The sequence below is a fragment of the Mytilus californianus genome, unplaced genomic scaffold (genome assembly GCF_021869535.1).
Source record: "Mytilus californianus isolate M0D057914Y unplaced genomic scaffold, xbMytCali1.0.p SCAF_7, whole genome shotgun sequence".
NCBI classification, from domain to species: domain Eukaryota; kingdom Metazoa; phylum Mollusca; class Bivalvia; order Mytilida; family Mytilidae; genus Mytilus; species Mytilus californianus.
The window spans coordinates 25,665,849-25,688,045 of record NW_026262723.1 but is presented as its reverse complement, the minus strand read 5'-3'; the positions used below and the strand labels follow the sequence as shown (position 1 = coordinate 25,688,045).

Sequence of the window (22,197 nt, the reverse complement as noted above, 5' to 3'; positions counted from 1 at the left end):
GACATTGGTGTAACAGTACAATACAAGAAAAAACTATAAAAATTAGTTGAAAAAGAGCATCAGATCGATACAAAGCAGAAAACAGTGAACGAAAACACAGATTTGAAGTGGCACCATATGTATCACAACAAAAAAGACACTTAGTAAAGATCTGAGAGTCCTAACAGTGACTGACAGCTAGTTGAAAGCCTATAGCAACTAAAAACAATCATGTATCTCAGACTAAAATATCAATCAGTACACATCCAACATCCAATGGATTTAGTTTAATGAAGTCATTATTAGTCAAGGGAAAACATGACTTTTTGCAATGCCAACATATAGGTATCGACAGATTGTAGTACATGAATGTACATATGTGTTTAACAACAACATTAAGTATGGTTTTATTTACTGATAACAAATCAATATCTATACCAAAAACACACAATATTCCAATATTCTTATTATAGTGTTGAATTGGTTACCTTTTAGAATAACTTCATATAAAGGATTGATAAGTTTACCCGGATCGTATCTAAATTCCGTGCTAGGTTAACAAAATGTCCGTAAAAATTAGGATGTGCTATTCTGTTTGAAATACGATTTCTAGATGTACAACCAAACTTGCAAACCAAATCTTTGTATTTATTGAAAAAGTAAATCTTCCCTTTTAATTTGTCGTAATTTTTTCGTGTAAAACTAAAATATCTAAATTAAGAAAAAGGAGAGTTATTGCTGTTTATATTTGATTAATTTAAAGAAAGCTCCTTTAGGCAAAATTCGGCAATTTATTTAGAGAATTCTTGATTATTCAACGATAAAAAGTTCATCAAGATAGCGGTAAGTGTTGTTGAATTTTCCAATTAAATCAAATTTAGACAGATCTTTACTGGGTTTGGCCATAAACTGTGATTCATAACAGTACAGGAACAAGGCTTCTTTTATCGGGCACAATTGGTGCCCATACGAATACCTACAGCCTGTCGATAAACCTTATTGTCGAAACGTAAATAAATGTTATCAAGGAGAAAATTTACATCTTTAATCATGTGTTCACACCTCCAGCTAGTATATGTAGCATTTCTACCGTTCTCACTAGAGAAAAAAAATTTATATGAGTTTAAAATTGCAACAAAAAGATTTGCAACAGATTTATCAAACGACCATTTAATTAAATAGGAAAACCTTTGTTTAATAATATTGTTTGGTTTATTTCTGTGAAGTCGTTTTGCGAGAAATCCGGATGAATGACACGCAAAATTAATCACATCACAAATTTTAATAGCGGGTGCTCAATTTCATGTCCTGTCGAAGAATTTGTACCAAATTGTTTGATTTCTGTCAAGCCGGTCTACGAATTTTCGAATGAGCAATGTGACGCTGACAATGACGACGACCCATCTTTAAGGCTGTGTCACATGGAAGTTGCCAGGTGACACAATACATACATAGTTCTTGCGAACAAATACTTTTTATAAACAAAACTTGACATTTTGACTTATATGCTTTTCTCTGAATCATTAAGCAGATTTTGTACGTCTTCAAAGTAAAAATGTGAACCCTCTTTGAAGATTTATAAAAATCATCCAATTGCTCATGGTAAATTATTCTTTAAAGACAAATTTATGTATATATGTAAGAATATTTAACTCATCAAAAATAAATCTGTCGGGTACACATCGATTGGACAGCAACCCAACGGGAAATAACAACAAGACGACAATTACAGATCAGCAGACATTAGTCTTTGATTTATTTTATATAGGGGAACATATACATTTCCTATTTCAAGGTCTGAAGAAAATATTGTAATAGCCATGGAAGGACCCCCACAGCACACCATACCAATTACTGCATTGGCTGAAAATTATTCTGATCCTATAGATAAAACCTCCACATCTAATGAAATAGAAGGACCGCGTTTCTGTGCAACCGAATCTTGTCAAAACACAAATTGCCAAAGGACAGAAAACGGTGAATATCAACATCTTGATTTCACTTTGCGATCTGAACCAACTTCACGATTTGCAGACAACAATGAATACGACTACGTGCACGGAAGAGATAATGTGACCAGTGTTTTCGAACAGCCATGGGACACAGCAACCTCTAAAGTGAACAAATTGTTTTCTCAGATTAGCAAAAGCGTTGTTCAAAAAAGTCAAAATATGCGCAAATCCTTAATCAAAAGGCGCGCATCACGATCTGGTAGTCCAAAATTAAAATGCCGAGCAAGTGACTATTGTGATGCTAGGAAAACACAATTGAACATTCAGCAGTTCGTATTCGATTCTAATGCTGATAATAAAAGTGATATTAGTATAGACGTAGCAAATTCTACAATCGATTCCAGCAAAGATGGGGCCGAATTTAGAAGAACTGACAGTGCATTTCCGGTTTTACCATATTCAGAGAGAATAAACGTTAAAAGTACACACATTTATGACGAACCAGACGACAGACGAATGTCTTTAATGGAAAGACTCTTGCATATGATCTCAATAAGACCACTTAAAATGCCATTTGGTATAGAACTCGATTTAAGAGGATCTAGAAGCAAATCTAAAATTTATTCTTTAGCAACACCTATTGATGAAACAGACGAGAGTGTAGCTTAAATTCTATAGTTTTAAATAGAAATATATATATGTGGGAGTCAGTGTAAATTAATACAATTTTCCAATGATTAATTATATCATGAATACCAACCTTACCAACGTATTACTATGATCAACACGCTGCATTTCCCTCAAAGCAGTCTAAAAAAATGAATAATCCGGGAATGGAAATCAACGAAACACTGAACGATTTTTTTTTTTAACTTACTAATCAAGATTTAAATTCCATTAACAAATTCTAATCACATTTGTATGTGGTTTTTTTGTACGTTCTTTTTCATTTTGTTGGTGTTGTTATTATAGTTTTATTAAAACAAAATGTTGTTTAATGAGTTCGTATTTTTATATGGACATTACTTTGCGTATCTATAGATAATAGGGAATCACTTAATAGCTATTAAATACTTGCTGCAATAAACATGTTATAATTATGTGCAGGTTATTTGTTAACATTGCACAAGTTTGCATCTCTCAGTATCATCTATAACATTAATGTTTGGATCTAATCTAGAATGCAACAACCGATTTTAGTGTGTAAGACTTCATAAGTCCTGAACATCAGATTAGATTTTTTTCTTTCCTGTATTGATCCGATAGCATTGCAAAGCACATCTGGACCATAGGGCCAGTGTGAGCTTTTTCCTGCAATTAGCGTGTGTCGTATTTCGTTGTCGTCCATCGGTGTCAATTGTCATCCGTCGTCCATAACGAAAATCATCTCCACTAAACTATTGGAACCAAACTTGGCCACAACATTCTTGTGATAACTCGTTTAAAAAAGTGTCCGATAATCTCGGTTGTCAACCAACATTTTGTGTGTTTTGCCTGTAATAATGGTAATTGAGAGAGATAAACTGCACAATAAAACGTTTGTGTAAAATATTATCAGCAAGACAAGATCTTGAACTACGACAATATGGATGAAAATGTCAGTCAATCAATATTGGAGTTATTGGCCTTCAATAAAGATGTTTACCATTTTTAATGTTTTATCTTTTCTCTTGAAAACTATTATGGATAGGATACAAAATTTTTAATAGCAAATATTCATATTCACAATTTTCCACCAGTGTACAAGTTACGAGGACATAAACAACATAGGTCAACGTTTGAACTTCAACAATGAGAAAAAAACTCATGCCGTACTGTCAGCTATAAATGCCCTTATTTGTGTTTTGATTAAAACAACTATAGACGATAGAGAGATACTGTAAAACGAAAAGTATCAGCACCACTAGAACAAGAAAAAAGGACTTTAATCGTGGATTAAAATCTATTCTACAGTGTCAGAGAATGTCCGATGTTGCAGATGCACATATACCTGTAAAAGTGAGCGACATAGGCCTCTAGATTATATTATAGTATCACCAGCACAGTTGGCAGACCTTCTGTGTTGACATGAATTATTTTTGATATTGTCATAACTATAAATTAACTGTAAATAGAACTTTGAATTTTTCGAAATACTAAGGATGTTCTTGTCCAGGAATAGACTACCTTAGCTGTATTCGGATTTTAGGGTCCTCAATGCTCTTCGATTTTGAATTTCATTTTGCCTTATCGACATTTTAAATGGTATATACTTTGTACCAGTATATTCAGAAGATTGACAACGCAATGTCAGAAAAGGAAAAAAATACCAAAAGACAAACAACGCATACAAAAAACAACATTGAACACTAAAGACTGAGCATCACGAACCCCACCAAAAACCGGGGAGATCTCAGGTGCTCCGGAAGATTTCAAGTAATCATCGATATAATTATTTCAGATTAAGAATAATATTAATGAAAAGACTGATTGAGTTCACACTGATATTTACAGAGGAGAATACCCACCCTCTCAGTTATCATTAATTTTGGGTTTTGTTTCATTCTCGGATTCTATTTTGGTTTCTGCTTATTGTGAATATGTCTATTTGTACAGCTACGATGATCACTGAAGGGATGAAAAAAGCAAATTGCAAATCCAGTGCAGTCAAACTAGTACTGTTTCAATTAATTAGTGTAGAATAAATTTAATATCATTCATGTAACTGAATTTTTCATCAAAACTGTTCCAGCACGTCACCGGTGCGCTCGTTTCTAATTTTGATTGACTAGGATTGTAAGTTTTCCTACCGAAGGTCGATGGTTCCTTCCGAGCAATCTGGCTTCCTTCACCAATAAAAACTGATCACCGCGAAATAGAACAATAATGTTGAAAGTGGCGTAAAACACCAATCAATCAATCAAACAATCATAAAAACTGTTGGATGCCGATATTTCGTTAACTATATCCTGTGGCTTCTTATTTCATTTGTTTAAAATAATTTTTACATGGCTTTGTCAATTTATTTTCGACTAATGAGTTCGAATGTCCCTTTGGTATCTTTCGCCTCTTTTTTACATACATTTGATAGTGATTGATTGGTGTTTAACGCCACTTTCAGCATTTCAGCAAAACACGACGGGTTCCACATGTGGAGCAGGATCTGCTTACACTTCCAGAGCACCTGAGATCACCCCCAGTTTTTGGTGGGGTTCGTCTTGCTCAGTCTTTAGTTTTCTATGTTGTGTTTTATGTACTATTGTTTGTCTGTGGGTCTTTTTCTTTTTTAGCCATGGCGTTGTCAATTTATTTTAGACTTATGAGTTTGAATTTCCCTTTGGTATCTTTCGCCTCTCTTTCACATTCATTTGATATATATATATATATATATATATATATATAAAAGTCTAAATTGAAAACAACGTTCAAACCTATGATTGCGTTGGATAAAAACCGCAATTTTTATACGTGTGCATGTAAAAATAAATTTCTTGGTAAAGGGGTCTAAATACAGCACAAACAACAATTTCCAAAAGACCAAAAAAAGTGAAAAAGTCTATTTTAACAAAACGCATTTGACTAACAGGTCGAACAACTGATGTTCTTAAACCCTGCTGACTGCCATTGGCGATTGCCAAATAAATTGATCACCAGATCTAACAAAATGGATCTTAATATTTATTTAATACCAAACAGAAAACAATAAACTTGTGGAAAAGATGGTATACCGCAAACATGAGGTGCAAATATTTGTACACCATATCCGGATATATATATATATATATATATCGCGATTGATTGGTGTTTAACGCCACTTTCAGCATTTCAGCAAAACACGACGGGTTTCACATGTGGAGCAGGATCTGCTTACACTTCCAGAGCACCTGAGATAACCCCCAGTTTTTGATAGGGTTCGTCTTGCTCAGTCTTTAGTTTTCTATGTTGTGTTTTGTGTACTATTGTTTGTCTGTTGGTCTTTTTTTTTAGCCATGGCGTTGTCAGTTTATTTTCAACTTATGAGTTTGAATGTCCCTGTGGTATCTTTCGCCTCTCTTTCACATACATTTGATATATATATATATATATATCGTACAATAATATCACATGATTATGCACTTAATTTATCAAAAACTACATAATCAAACAAAACTATTCGATGTTTCAAATTCTTAATAAAAGCGGGTGTTGCAGAAAAAAAACAGAAAATTTGTGTAAGGTAAAAGTCAAAGATGTTTAAAGGGTTTCATTAAAAGTATTGAACTCATACGTAAAGGCAGAGTTTTTTTTTATTAGAGTATAAATCATTAGCAAGTTTATTCAATTCAACTAGCTTTTCAACATGTTCAAGTAAAATCAAAAACATTCGTTTTCGCATTGAACATCTTTTTAGAAATATTTTCATATTTTCTATTGTTACCCTAAAAGTTTATATAACACAAAAGTTCCCCTCAGAAAAAAACGCTGCTAAATATTTACAAATCTCGAAAACAATGAAACGTTAATTTGTTTCCGAAATAAGATTAAAATAGAAATTTTATCCACTAGTGTTTAGTAACTTTAAGTTATTAAATATTTCCGTATTTGGGTTGCAACAACGGGAAATCTTTAATATTTCAAAATGGCTGTTGATATGTTTTTAAGAACGTCTTTTGTTTTAATGCTGTTAATAGTAGCAGGTTTGTACACTTAGTTTCAATAAGAATTTGACGACAACATTTGAAAAAGTTGACAAAGATTTTGAAAAAGAGTATGATAGAAATTTCCAAGAAATGCTATTGTTCGACATAATCAACCTGACTAAATGTCTATCGGACTATTTCATTGAAGCATGAGGGAGAAGGGCATAAACTGCATGAATTGTATGCTCGTTGAAAACGTTTTGTTGGAATTGAACTTGATTGTAAATTAACCAAATCTTTTATTTTGAATCTTTACATATTTTGTTATTAAATACTGACAACATGTTTAAGAAATAAGCAATACAGCTTCGTGTAATCAACTGCATCCATCATTACTTGGTCATTTCTTTTGACCTATATATTTAGTTGGCTCAAAGATGGAATTATTCGACATTGGGTGCAACAGAAGTATGCCAATGTTCACATCTAGTAAAACCATTTAGATTGATTGATTAATGTTTTCTTAACGCCGCATCAACACAAAAAGGCTATATCGGGGCGACAAAAAAAAAACATAAAGAAGATACAAATCAAGTTAGAAAAAAAGGATTACAACTTACGTATTTCAATCTCATCTTTATATACTGTTTAAGAAAAGAAACGCATAGCTCGGATGAATATTTCAAAATGCAAAATATATATTTTATAAAGTAAAATGAGACAGACAATTGCATTTTGGAAATTTTTACAGGTAAGTTTTAAACTTTAAATGCCCGTTCTTTTGATTTGGTTCTCTTTTTACATGAAATTTGCGACTCCCTTATAGTCATATGATATTTTTCGCCGCGAGATATGCTAACGTTTTTCACAAGAATATTGTGGTCAACTCAACTGTTACACTTTTGCGTATATAAGGACCAAGTTTGAAGATTTAATTCATCAAAATGTAAAAATTCTGCCATGCCAAGGTTGCATTGGACCTTGCTATTCGAAATATCGTCGTCGGCCATCTCCAGGCCGAAGTGTCCCAAAGTGACTTTAGAACAGATACCAGCAGACTGGCTGTACTAAGAACCGCCCGACTCCTGAACAATATCACTACATAAGGGTATTTGATTTATGCAACCGAACCGTTGCCGCAACAGCCGCTGGAGTTGGAATACCAGGATTGAGAAAAAATCAGCTCGCAAACAGTCTGCAATCGACTGCAACAACATGGCAGTAGACACAGGAGGCCGTTATTTGGACCCGTTTTGAGGATGTTACACGGAATAGAGTACGATGGTGCAACACAGTGAAGGGGGGGGCTGGACATTACGCAACTTGCGCAAAATCTGGTGCAATGATGAGTCTTGTTTTAAGCTTCAGAAACGTGATAGAAGAACTCGTGTCGAACTGTGCATGCATGCACGTTTTGGTTCCTCGTGTATCAAGGAGTGGACAGCTTCGGTGGCGGAAATCTAATGATTTGGGCGGCTATCTCTAATGTCGTAAAACGGTATTGGTACCTGTTCCGGGTAATTTAACGGTTCACAGGTCCTGGAAAAAGTTCACCAACCTCACCTTATGCATGTTTTTGACCTACAGAAGGAGTTATTCCAGCAGGACAATGCTAGGCCTTACACAGCGCGTTTAACTATGAACTAACTTGAGCAAAATAACATTAATGTGCTACCTTGGCATTCAAAATCATTGGACTTGAATCCTATTGAGCATCTATGGGACCAACTAGATAAACGTGTGCGCAAGCGTCAACTCCCATCTCCGACCCTTGATCAGCTTTGACAAATGTTGCTAGAGGAATGGCGAGCATTTCCATGAAACATCATTAAACATTGATATTATCCATGCCGAGGAGATGCATAGCAGTCCTAGCAGCGAGAGGTGGTCATACACGGTACTAATTTGAAAGGCACCGGAAGTATTTCAAGTTGTGATAAACTGACTTTTATTCAGCAATCTCGAAGGAATTGACTGTCCTCTTCTCAATCAAACACGTTTTGAGTGAATATCTTTATTAGTAATTATACGTTTCCATTCAAAATACATGTATTAAGATACTTAAAAATCAATTATGCGTTTCTTTTGATACAAAATACTTGTTTGATTTAGAATTACATTATTTGAAAAGTCAGACGTGATGCAGATACTAAAACAATTATTTTGAAATTTCAGAAAACCTGAATGCTTTGGGGAAATGTACAACAATACCATGTCATATTAATTACCATGATGATGATGGATCTCCTTATCTGGAAAGGGAAAGATATGACGTGTTCATTTCTACACATTGGATGAGATATGAAGGTAATTTATAGTTAATTGCATTTATTGAGTTATGCAGAGATATGTCTTGTGCACTTCAATGTGTGGCAAATATTGACCTCTCCCCCCATCCCTCCCCACTTCCACATTTGGACCATCCTTCTATTCTTCAATTCGTTCGTTTTTTGTTCGATTTTAAGAGTATCAGAATTTAACTTTTCGTTTGTTTGAAGATGTACTTAGGTGAGGTTTAGGAATTTGTGTCAGATTTTCGGACTCTTTGGTTTTTTTCCCTACGATACAGGGTAAAATATTTTGCCCCATAATACCTATTTTTCTTTTCATATAAGACTTCAATATACAATTATGGCCCGTAGAAAAGGGTGAATATCCAAAATCGTCAACTTGAGAAGGTTATTTCACTAAGGGCACAGGAAGGCGTCACTGAAAAAATTAAAATAGCCCTTCATGACGTCATAATTACTTGGACTATTAACTTACTGTATAGTAATAAACACAAGTCAACGTTCGAAAATAAATTTGTGTTTTAGAATTTCTCGTATGTATAACAAAGGTAGAATCTTTTTGTAAAATATTGATGGCCCTGAAACGGACCGTTTATAAGAGATATTATCGGCACTAGACGCATGGCCAAAGCCTTGTTTCCTCAACACTCGATGTGCTTCCTGTAGAACGTGGACGTTGCTATTTTGTTTACTTACGTTTGTGACGTCATTTTCGTGAGATATAGCTCGTGTGCAAATCAAGAAACTTTAAAAGTTATTCGCCGGTGAATAACAGGGTTATTCACCGCTGGTGTAAATTTTTATGGTTATTCGTCCTTCCTTGCAATTAAATGAAAATTAATTTCATGATACGTGATAACGTGTTACCCAATATAATTCTTGATAATATATGTAAGGTATAATAATGGCTCATATATAGTAGGTCATTTACCAAAATTTAAGCAGATTCTAGTTTTTTTTTCTTTCGATTTGAGACCCAAATAGTACCAATGCAAATATAAGGTAAAAGTCCGAGTCAGCCTTATCCAGCCATTTTTTTTTTAAACAAAATATCTCGAAAAAGAACTCAATAACCTATCAATATGTTTAGCTTATTTTAATCTTAAACTAATGCTCTTCCGACTTATAGTATCAATTTTTAGATCTAGATTTTTTTCTTGTCACCTAAGTACATCCTTAAAAGCCCTAATTTTCATTGGTCGGAATTGCCAATCCAGTTTTAAAAAATGTTTTGCCTGTACATTTTGGAAATTCAGTTCGTTGAAAAGTTGAGTTATGGTTTCTGTATCTCTTGTTTGGTCAATTCCATGCGTGAGATTTGTCACCTCCGGTCTGGTTATGATTAAATCTGCTTCTGTTATTGTCTTTTTCTATCAGTTTTCCTCAAATCAAGGACTTCAAACATGGAGAGAGACTCCTTCAATATATGTTGAAAAAGCATCTGTACATGTCTGTCATAAACCATTAAGTGATCATCTCTTTCATTTCCTTCTGATATATTCTAAATCAGGGATAAGTTCGATATTTTCTTTTTAAACTATGTATAGTCATTTACATATATGAACACATGAACAGTATAGTCGGTTTCCGTTCAATGCTTTATATACCAATCGATTTATAAAAACACTTGTATAAACATGTTTCAGAGACAAAAAAAAAATTATGAATATATGAATGAATTTAAGGACGCACAGATATAGAAGAAAAGGTTGCTTTTTAGAAATATGTTATTACAGGAAAGAATCAATAAACGATACCAGGTTGTGTTTTTATTCAGTACAGAAATATTTAGAAAAAATTAAAATATAACAACCTATTTCATTGCATGTAACTGGTAATTTTTTTTTTTAGGTTGTTATTTTAATTCCTCGTATACAGACACGAACAACATGAAACAACTAAAATACAATTCACCAGGTCGTTGTTCAATAAAATGTGAATCGTCTTCATATTTCGGCGTGAAGGTAGGTTATAATTTGTAAATGTTGTCAATATTAACAAAATTAATCAAACCACGTAAACGAAATCTGTTTTGCGCATATCTATAGCTTTTTGTAATACTAACGAATGTTTCTATCTTTTTTATGGTTCAGTGGTTATATATCATGTATATATTAAATTTTATTTCTACTATTAGCAGCATTAAGGTTGCATTTCTGTAAATACAGACAATGCAATTTCCCAGATTAGATCCTTTTATGACTAAAACTGTACCACTTTTACGAAAGTTTCGTAAAAAATGATATTCTAGAATAGAAAGCTCATATGCACTACAATTTTGTTCAAAGGTCAAAATATAGGGCTGTGCGGCATATTTTCAACAATTATATGCCCCGAACTTCTAAAAGTTTAAACATATACAAAAATTCTGTACTATCCCTCCCTTTAGTTTGGGTCTTCCTCAGAATTCAAGGCGACCGCTATTTATGTTTATTTATAATATTTTTTGGGTAATGTTCCCAAGTTATGTCTCAATGAGATGAAACATAGAGATCATATCTGGGAACCAGTATGTAAACAAAATAAAATATCTATGAATATTATATATCTCCCCAAAAGAGGCGTGGGTTGTGTAACAGCTGTATTTACAAAGTGCAACCTATAGCTAGAAACGTAGTTTTGGATCTTTATTTTTTTCGACAAATTGTTTAAGTTGCTTTTTTCAATTTCTGAATCCGTGCCCAAGCTTCTTTATATGTAAATGGTTGAATGTGTGCTTTTATCCAAAATATAGCCATTGCAAGTGTTGCTTTTGATTTACTCAAAAGTAATAAAAAAGATAAAAAGATATATCTCATTGAGTTTATTTGTAATGATTTGATACATTTTGCACGTTTGATTTTAAGCTAAATGTTATTTTTCGATCTTATGGCTATCAGTTAATATACAAGACATTCTTGTTTTCTTACTTACGGACTTTTATCGTCTGCAGCTATTCGTGTGTGACAGTGGAGCAGAACCCGGTTATCCTTCTGGATAACTTAATTTTGTGTGTAGTTTTATTTGGGTGTATGTATGTGACTTGTCGTCCCCTAAATCTCTTAAGTAAGTGCCGAGATTTTATAATAGGAATGTCTCCCAATAATCAATAATTTCTTGTTCATTTTATGACTTCAACAATAACTGAGTTATATAGTAAGTACTTGGATGTCAGTCGTCACGTGTCATATGCATCGTGACATAATTCTTTACTGTTAGAAAAATCACGATTAACCCATGCTATGTCCCCCATGCTCCAATTTTCCACCTTTTTCTTTTTCTACATGGTCAGGATTTGCGCTCGACAAATGAAGCCTTTGATTTTTGTAAGTAATCACGTTTAGCACCTCTGTGTTGACATAAATTATGAGAAAAACTTTAGGTTTTCGACCCCGGAAATAGATTACCTTAGCTGTATTTTGCAAAGTAGAAAATGATAAGTTTAATTTTGAAGCTACGCCAATTTGTATTTAGTTACTATGATGTTGGTTTTTTTTTCAAACACGTATTTGTTTGCTTTGTTGGGTTGCTAACTTACCTAAATCTTTTGAATACTTCACTTTTTATAATTTAATACGTTATTATCCAAAAACACGAGATGATCGTATTAGACACGTTAAAATTTGGCCATTAGCTCAATATGTTGAAACATACTTGCTGTTCGGTGTGAGCCAAGGCTCCGTGTTGAAGGCCGTACTTTGACCTATAATTATTAACTTTTTATACATTGTGACTTGGATGGAGATTTGTCTCATTGGCACTTATAGCACATCTTCGTATTTATGTTGTTAATATAGAACATCTTTTATTTTAATAGATGAACACACGCGTGTGTTTAGGAGATCAAAATTGGTCAAACATGAACACTAGTAAAATCTGTAACCATTCATGTACAGATCAGTGGACGAATGCTACATGTGGATCAAAAGACAACTGGTACTTTGATGTGTATAATCAGATGAAAGGTAACATAAATCTAGATTAGTTATAGGAATACCGACAGGAATTGCAGAATATAACATTTTTCATTAACAAGTTCACATTTAAGAAAGATTGACGACTCCGAAATTGTTTGGGTTTTTTTTTTCAAGTAATGTGGCACCCTTATTCAGATTTGTATGTTTAAAATCGTTACTCAAATGGTGCATGAGGTTGACAAGTTGTAACCAGGCGTGCTACATTGTAGTTACTTCATACTGTAGATTCATTATATTCATTTGAACCAATTTTCGTATCTTTGGTTGGTAAAGATAAACGACGAATTAAAATGTTCCACGAATTGTAAAATTCTCATAGGGTTCTATACAAACCTCGAAATCAAGTATCAACGAAAATACAATTAGCATTATAAAACACATATCCAGTCAATCACAGAATATACAAAGGACGAACCAATTGTCAACTGACATAACCAAAATTCACACAATTAACATCAAGCTCCTGGTTTTGATTTGCATTATGTATTTTTCAAACATGCTGTGGCATAATGAGAGTAATTTGTAAATCATAATTCGAAGAATGACTATTAATGATATGGCCTAAAATTATACAATATCTGTTTACCCTTGTATGGACAGTTATAACTTGCGCTCGTCTTGTTTCTGATATTTTAATAATCCATACTATATTTAAACTTATTGTATCGAATATGAGCAGTTCTGTGTAATTTGTAAATCCACAATTGATGGAGCAGGAACCCGACGTATTTGAGTACAGATTTTGTTCACGTTTGACCTGAATGAGACTTTATTATCGGGCAGAAATGTTAACAAGTTGCCATTTGTTACCTAGCAACAATCGTGTTATTTTCAATAAATTATCTATACAAATTGGCAAAACAAAGTACAGGCAAACCTGCCTTAATGGTCACCTCGTTTTACCGGTCACCTGCCTCTAACAGACACTTTCAGACCCTCCCAAACGTTTTCTCTATATAATTGAGCGCAAATCAGCGGTCATCTGTCTACCGATTGTCACCTATGTGTTGCATGAAATCTTCATTTCAACTTTTGGTCATTTTAATGTTTTTAACTATCGAAATAATCATGACGAAAAATTTACATGATATATGTGTTCAGTATAAAAAAAAAAAAAAAATCGAAATCAAAATGAAAATTGCAACCCGTTTGTAACCGACCGAGATTCCGCAATAGGAGGTGAATTCGTGAATAAATTAAAAGATGATTACAGAAAACAGTAATACGTCCGAATAAAATGCAATACAAAACTCTAGGTATCAGAAGCTTAATTAAAAAGTAAAATCACAAAAATACTGAACTCCGAGGAAAATTCAATCGGAAAGTCCCTAATCACATGGCAAAATCAAATGGTAAAACACATCAAACGAATGGACAACAACTGTCATATTCCTGACTTGCTACAGGCATTTTCAAATGTAGAAAATGGTGGATTAAACCTGGTTTTATAGCGCTAAACCTCTCACTTGTACGACAGTCTCATCAAATTCCGTTATATTTACAACGATGCGTGAACAAAACAGACATAATAAATAAAATAGTCAAAATATGGGTACAGCAGTCATCACTGTGTTACAATATCAAAACAAACAATCATTTACAAAAAAGCACAAAAGCATCTATCAAATTAAAAACCACATTCATTGCTTTGCGTGTCGGACGTTAAGTGTGATTAAACTGATGCTTTTTCTTGAATTATTTTCAAAGTATTTCAACCAAACCCAGAAAATCAAGATGAATTGGATAGAAACTGCATTGTAGCTAAAATGATAGATGAAATCAATGTAACATATAAAGCAGTGTCTTGTTCCTAACAGCACACTGCAATTTGCATCACAGATGGAGGAGGTAATTTCATCTCCCTATTTATTCTACATTCATAAAAATTCGAAAATAAATCCGCATGTTCAATTAAGAACACAAACTAATAATTGAATATAAAACATAAAACATAAAAACGGGAAATGAAGTCATATTGAGGATATCAAGTTCTCTGTTCCAGTTACTTATTGTTAAACCGGTATCAAATAACAACAAGAAAAGATGCCGTTTAATGTTCACCAGTATGAATGAAATAGCAGTGAGTATATATATCTCAATGACAAATCAATCGAATGCGTCATTTCCGTCACAAAGCATCCAAACCAAACAACATAACCAGTAAAGACATGTACATATAAAAATAAGGAGATGTGGCACGATTGCTAATGAAACCATTATCCCACATTCACTATTAGCTTTGCATCAGTTGGTCAATGCTTAAAACCGTGTAGCAAGCTTTTGGTCGACCGTGGTCATAACAAGACGGGAATTTCTATATAGATTATCTAACAAATTTTAAATAAACTAAATTTATAAAGAAACGATTCGGTTGCTCTCTATAGAAAGTCACATGAATACATTGATGTTGTTAAACTGTTTGGTAGGTGGTCTATCTTTTTCTATTATTTCGAATAAAGACAAGGCCAATGAAACCTTTTATAAATTTTATAATGTAAGGCATTCAAGAATATTTTGAAATGTTATACATGTACTAAGGTACGATATTAAATTATCTTTCTAGGTACAACAAATCTTGGTGACATATCTAAGAGTGACATCAATTCAAATAGCGGATGCTCACTTCCTGTAGATCAATGGTTGATAATCAAGGATGAATTACCAAACAATACATTTGTTTGGACGCCCTTTATTAGGTCTAATGTACATATTTGGACAAATGCAAATAAGAAATATATAATACCACACAACAACTCTAAATGTCAGCTAGGTAAGTTGTCCCTTAATCAATCAATGCTTGGTTAGTACATTCACATTTCATATATTAGTTGTTTTCAATGATAAATCGATTTCAAGTCTATTTCATAACAAGACTATATAAAAATAAAAAGATGTGGAATAATTGCCAATGCGACACCTTTCCAACAGAGACCAGATGACGTAGAAATTAACAACTATTTATGTTTTAAACTAGAGTCTAGATCTGATTATCTGTTTAGACAATTCAATAAAACGCTTATTTTCGTCAATTGTTTACAATATGTTGCATCATTATTTTATTCACATCTGACATGTACTAATGTGCTTTTGTGAAGGTAAATCAATAAAAAGAGTTCAAATACATTATTTACAGAAGAGGTAAACAAGAACACTTTACGGCTTTTCAACATTAGTCTGCAGTGTATTGAGTTGGTGTGTACTGTACTTGATGAACATGGTATTGAAATACAACTGTTAAGCATGAACTATAGTATTGTATTTGAAGTACTGAGATTTTCTTACAAGTACTATAATTATACATATATTACTTTATGTATCATTTCCTAACTACATTTACTCGTTTTTATTCATACCAATATAGCAATTCGTTATTTGGGTGAGAGAGTCTTTCTATGCTTTATACCGTTTGAGGTATATTTCCCTCATATTCCTCAGTTGAATTCTACGTTCGTATACTATATACACAAATATAATGATATTCGTCACCGTTGTCACTAATACTGCATAGATGATAGAAGTTAATAAAAGGAAATCAGGACGTACCAATCAATCTGTTGTCATCGATATGAAACCCAATACAAGTAAGAATGTCATAGTTTTAAACTAGTTCACAAAGTTTCGGTATATAGTTTACTCTCTTGTGTATTGAAAAAAGATAGGCGAAATATACCAAAGGGATATTCAAGATCGTAAATCGAAAACAAACTGAAAAAGCCATGGTAAAAAAAAAGGACGAAAAGACAAAAAGTACACAAAACACAACAAAGAAAACTAAAGACAGAGCAAGACTGAAACATGATATTTTTACGCGTTTATACTAAAATCTTTGTTTAACCTAAGATTTAAACATTGTCCTGTGTACTTGTTTACCCCTAAAGTTAAAGTTGTGTATTTTAAACTGGTGGCAGATCCACTTTGCTCTTGAAAGTGCATTTCCAAATAGAAAGAATTTGACTTGACATATTATGGTTTTTGTAGCTGGCTGCTTGTATAGTAGATCGTCTATGTTAAGTCTAACACAAGAAATTGAACTAATTCTCTTCGTTTTTTTGTATCAAATATCGTATATGCTTTGCGATTATTTTTTAAGTTGAATCAGGATACGTCTGTATGGTTATGGTTAAAGGGAGCTAGCTGTAGAAAACATGAGAGTTCGTCGATCACTTGTGCTCATCTAAACCCTCAAACAAAAATCAAGCACACACAAGATATCAGCGTGCCAAGAAAAAAAATCAAAATAACACACACACAATAGTATAAACTAATTTTTAAAACACACTTTAAATAAAACAATCTGTTAAAGGTTTACATTGCAATGAACCACATGTTGTTGTGTAGTAGTACAGTTAGAAATATGCTTTATGGTTGTCTTTTGTTTCTTTGGCAAGCATCGATTACTAATTTTTTATTTTGATATATTATCAATTATTATGACCTGTACCTATTGTGTTGCGCCCTATGCATAGTTCATCAGATAGCATCTTGTATTGTAAATGTCTTGCTCGATTCGAAAAAGGTTTTTAGTCTCAAAAACTATTGCATTTATGAATGAGATGTGACTAGGGAAGTTGATTAAACTAAATTCAATTTTGTGAGGCCTTTATCTATAAGAAATGATTGCACTGTAATCTCATGTTTCTGGATTTTTTTTTTAGTGTTTTTTTTTTCATTTTTCTCACTCAACGGTTTCCATTGTTTAGCATTCTTTTTTTCCATAAAACAATCCAGACGCATAATTTAACACTAAAAATGTAGTTTTTAAAAATCACTCCATTTTTAAGCAAGCACAGGAATAGCTTATCTTAATCTTGTTGATTGTCTTATACTTTTGATCTATTATAATTTTTTTTTATCATTTTGGAAGAGATTTTTAACTTCTTAAACATGTTAAATAAAAAGCAATTTCTCAATGAACACTCCCAAAATACAGACACAACAGCACATAACTTTTATTACAAAAACATCATGGATACATACATATACGTATGATATTTATAGAGAACTATCAGAATGAATATGCATTGGGTGATACATGAATTTGAATTTCCTTTGTTTCTATTTACTCGTTGCAATATAGATAACATCGATACTCAAATAGCTCAAGCAGATTGAAATATGTATACATTGCTTCACTTTCAGGAACCAGCATTACTGTAACAAATAAAAACGATGATAATGCAAGCCCAACAATACCGATGGATTTAGAATATACGTCCATTAAATTGCTACATTCAACAGAAAGCAACATAACTACAACGACAACAAATGTAGAAAGGCTGGATTTATCAACTAATATAGATTGGTCGTCTATATATGAAACTAATGCAACTGATGCCCCATTTCTCTACGAAAACTCTGTCTTTGCTCTGCAAATAGGTACTAAATATACAAGTTAATATACCACTTTCATTTCATTTGAAAACAATTGGTGTGAGAGTTTTTTAAATGACATGTTGTGTTAATACATTATGTATATTCATCATTTTTTACTTTATTCAAAACAGCAGGCCAAATTTCAAGTATGTTTGCCTTTAAAAAAAACTGCATCCAATTTGGTGCTGATCACACTATATTCAAAGAATGTTAAACTTCCTTTCATATCAAATGTTTTTAGTGTTTTGAACGATTATAAGAAGTTGAACGGAAAACATTTAGTTTTACGATTTTTTTTGATAAATAAATAAACGATAAAATTAATCGTTTTTTGGGCAACAGCAGTTCTATATTGGTAGAACTACAATTCGTATTTCATTTGGGTTGAAACCAGTTTCAACTTTGTATGTTTATCTCTTACAGGCGTTGCTGTGAGTGTGTCATGTTTGGTAATTCTAATTGCAACTATAACTTGCTGTGTGTACAAACCGAAGAGGTATGCATCATAATAAATGCATGCTGGTTTAAACGCTGGCTAATCAAAATGACCTAGATGAAAGAAGTTGATTGATTTAAAAAAAAAATTATGTATAAAAAAAACAAATTCGTTTTAATCTTAACTTTTTACACTTTGTCTGTTTACGAACATAAATTGTAGATACATATATAGACATGATAGAGTTAAACAAGTATTATTTGCTAGTCTGTTTGATACCTAATGACTCATAATTGAATTTATAAAAGTTATCACAAAATAAGCGTCTGTGTATATCGGATATCAGTTTATTGAAATTGGATGTACTAAGTCTGAGAAAATCAACTGAAATATAAAGATGTGTGTTTTCTTTCTAAAATTATAATCTCATGAGCCTTTGTTTGGATTTGGCTTTAATTTTTGTCATTTTTCTGTTTAGCTTTTCGAAGATTGGATGAGTTTTAATTTTATATTATTTATCCTTGGGTCTCAAGATAAAGTAATTGTCGAAATGCGAATCTATGCAGTAATGTTTGGGCCTATATGGTTAGATGTAAGGTGTGGTAATAGGTTTAATTATCATTAGTTCCGTTCAATACGTATATACTTTGTTTATGAAAGTTCTATTAATAAACGCATCATTGATACCAGGCTAAAGATTTTGTACGCCAAGAATCATCAATAATGTTTAAATTAAAAACATTTTTAAAAAGGCAAAATAGAGTACGAATTTGTACAGAATTGAGGACCAAAAATATCGAAAGGTTTTGCCAAATACAGTTAAGGTAATCTTTTTCAATACAACCTGGTATAAATTTGTTTGTTTTTCTCATTGTGTTTGCATATTTATGTGACTTGGTGCGATCAGGAAATGTTTTTTACATCCCGTATTCAGTATAATTTTAAATGAGTATGCAATAGCCAAAATAGCGAACGTTACAGCATTATAAATAAATTGATACATTTATGTATATTTGGATTGATTTATAGCTGTTTTAATTTATTTAACTCAACAGCCATATTTGTCATGCATATTCAGACAAGTACAATAATTAAAAGTTATTATGATGGAGAACTGTAAACATTTACTGCCGCTTAAATTAGGGTACATTTAAATGGGAGCAAACATGCGCCTTGCAACTTAAGACCGGCTTTCAACTTAACGTATGGATACAAGGATAATTATGTAGGAGAAACGTCAACAAGACAGACACAGACAATCATTGCTTTTGGAATTTTGATGTAGCACATGTATTATCCGATGGTAAATTTAAACATTATTATGGGAAAGTTCACGTTTTAAACATTGTGATAGATTGTTTCCCCTAGTGAAGCAAAGATTATATCTAACTTTAAACATCTATGAAGTAACTGTTCTTAAGAGTATATATGGGCTTGGTGCCGAACAAATGTATCATAAGGTTTTGTACGTTCTGCACTCGGTTATTTGTATTTTGGAGTTTGTTAATGAGCCAGCTACCCATACAAACCAAAATATTGATTGATTGTTGGTTGCTTGTTCAGGCCGCACACCAAAGGAAAATATACGAATAATTACAGGACGCTAATAGAATTTCAAAATTAGCAAAACGTATACCTTACAGTAAGTACTTTCTTTACGCTTCTGGTAGATATTAAAAATGCAGTGCGGAAAAACGAAAAATAAAGTTTAACCATATCCTCCACAATTGCATATGTCAGTTTCAAAATCATAATCCATTTTATGTCTTTTGAAAAGTAAAATCACAAAAATACTGAACTCCTAAGGAAAATTCAAAAAGGAAAGTCTCTAATCAAATTTCAAAATCAAATGCTCAAACACATAAAACGAATGGATAACAACTGTCATATTCCTGACTTGGTACAGGCATTTTCTTATGTAGAAAATGGTGGATAGAACCTGGTTTTAAAGCTAGCTTAACCTCTCAAATGTTCATTATTATGCAAATAACGATACTATTAGTTTCTTCGATTGAAAATTATTCCGATCTTATCAATAAACAAACTAATCGGGTATTTTTTATGTATCGTTTAACACAGCAACCAATTGACAGAAAATAATACAATGACAACTGAAGGTTAACATAAATAAGTATTCATTCATTTTTTATATAGGGGAACATATACATTTCCTATTTCAAAGTCTGAAGAAAATGTTGTCTTGGCCATAGAAGGACCTCCACAGCCCACCAGATCAACTGACGTTTTGGCGGAAAACTATTCCGATCCTATAGATAAAGCATCAACGTCAAATGAAACAGCAGGACCGCGTTTCTGTGCTACCAAATTTTGTCAAAATGCAAATTCCCAAAAGGAAGAAAACGGTTGTGAATATCAGCATCTTGACTTTACGTTGCGATCTGAAACATCACCTCATTTTGCAGACAGCAGTGAATATCACCATACCAGAGCTAATATGGTCAGTGTTTTTCAATCAACCTTGGGACACGGCAAGTTCTAAGGTAAACAAATTGTGTTCCCAGATTAGCAAAAGCGTCGTACAAAAAGGTCAACAAGTGCGCAAGTCGTTAATCAAAAGGCGCGCATCACGATCTGGTAGTCCAAAATCAAAATGCCGAGTAAGTAATAATTGTGATGCTTGGGAAACACAATTTAACCATCAACAGTTTGTAATCGATTCTGATGTGGATAACCAAACGGACGTGACTGATTCTATTGTGAATGTCAGCAATGATGAACCCGAATTCATACATGCTGCAAGTTCATTTGCATTGTTACCCTTTTCAGAGAGAATAAACGTTAAAAGTACACACATTTATGACGAACCAGACGACAGAAGATTGTCTTTAAGAGACAGACTGTTGCATATGCTCCCAATAAGTTCAGATACAATGCCATTTGGTATACAACTCGATTTAAGAGGATCTAAAAGAGAATCTAAAATTTATTCTTTAGCAACACCTATGGATGAAATAGATGAGAGTGTAGCTTAAATTGTAGAATTTTAAAGTGTAAAAAACTATATAATCTATGTAAATAAAATTTAGGTTAAGCCTTTTTTTTTTTTTAGATAAACACATTTTTTAAATGAGTAATTATGTTAATTATACTGAGCACGAATCTGCTTTTTTCATTAATGAATTCTAAAATATGTATAGTGTGCAACTGGAAATATACGGAAAACAGAAAATATGTGTTTTTCCCTTTCAAAACAATTATTCATCATATAAATTCTTATACAACAAGTCTTTTATTTGTTTTTATCTTATTTGCTTGTATGGTTAGCATAGTTCAAATAAAACATATATATTTGGTTACGAAGTTTGTTTTTTGTTTAAACATTTATTTGTTTCGCGTATTTATAGTTAAAGAAGCATGATTTAATTATCTGCCAATACTTTCTGCATTGAACATGCTGTAATTATGTGCAGGTTTGGTGCGGCCATTGAACAAGTTTCTATCTCTTAGTACTGTCTTTGACATTATTAATGTATAAGTCTAATCTTGAATACCACAACCGATATTAGTGTGAATGACAGCTATTAAGAGTTCATGAAATATTTTGGACTTCCTGTGTTGATCAATCTATATTAGTACATAGTGTCCTTATAT

General features: G+C 32.6%; 1 protein-coding gene and 1 long non-coding RNA gene across 3 annotated transcripts in view; both read left to right on the top strand.

The window, feature by feature from the left end:
• Positions 1–21,276, top strand: part of LOC127708908 (uncharacterized) — a 246,689-nt gene extending 225,413 nt beyond the window's left edge. The window contains exons 1-6 of one of the 2 annotated variants that reach the window (XR_007985432.1): positions 14,536–14,624; positions 15,340–15,546; positions 15,910–15,993; positions 17,916–18,152; positions 18,573–18,645; positions 20,740–21,276. Coding sequence is in view for 1 of the 2 variants with exons in the window: in XM_052214069.1 (XP_052070029.1) it covers positions 20,740–21,085 (346 nt within the window). In the remaining variant the exon portion in view is untranslated. Of the gene's footprint in view, positions 1–14,535; positions 14,625–15,339; positions 15,547–15,909; positions 15,994–17,915; positions 18,153–18,572; positions 18,646–20,739 lie in introns of those variants that run through there. The other variant, XM_052214069.1, reaches the window with a different exon arrangement.
• Positions 8,718–12,785, top strand: LOC127708914 (uncharacterized). The gene is made up of 3 exons (XR_007985434.1): positions 8,718–8,836; positions 10,672–10,784; positions 12,617–12,785. It is a non-coding gene; the product is annotated as an uncharacterized LOC127708914 (long non-coding RNA).
• Positions 21,277–22,197: the final 921 nt, after the last annotated feature.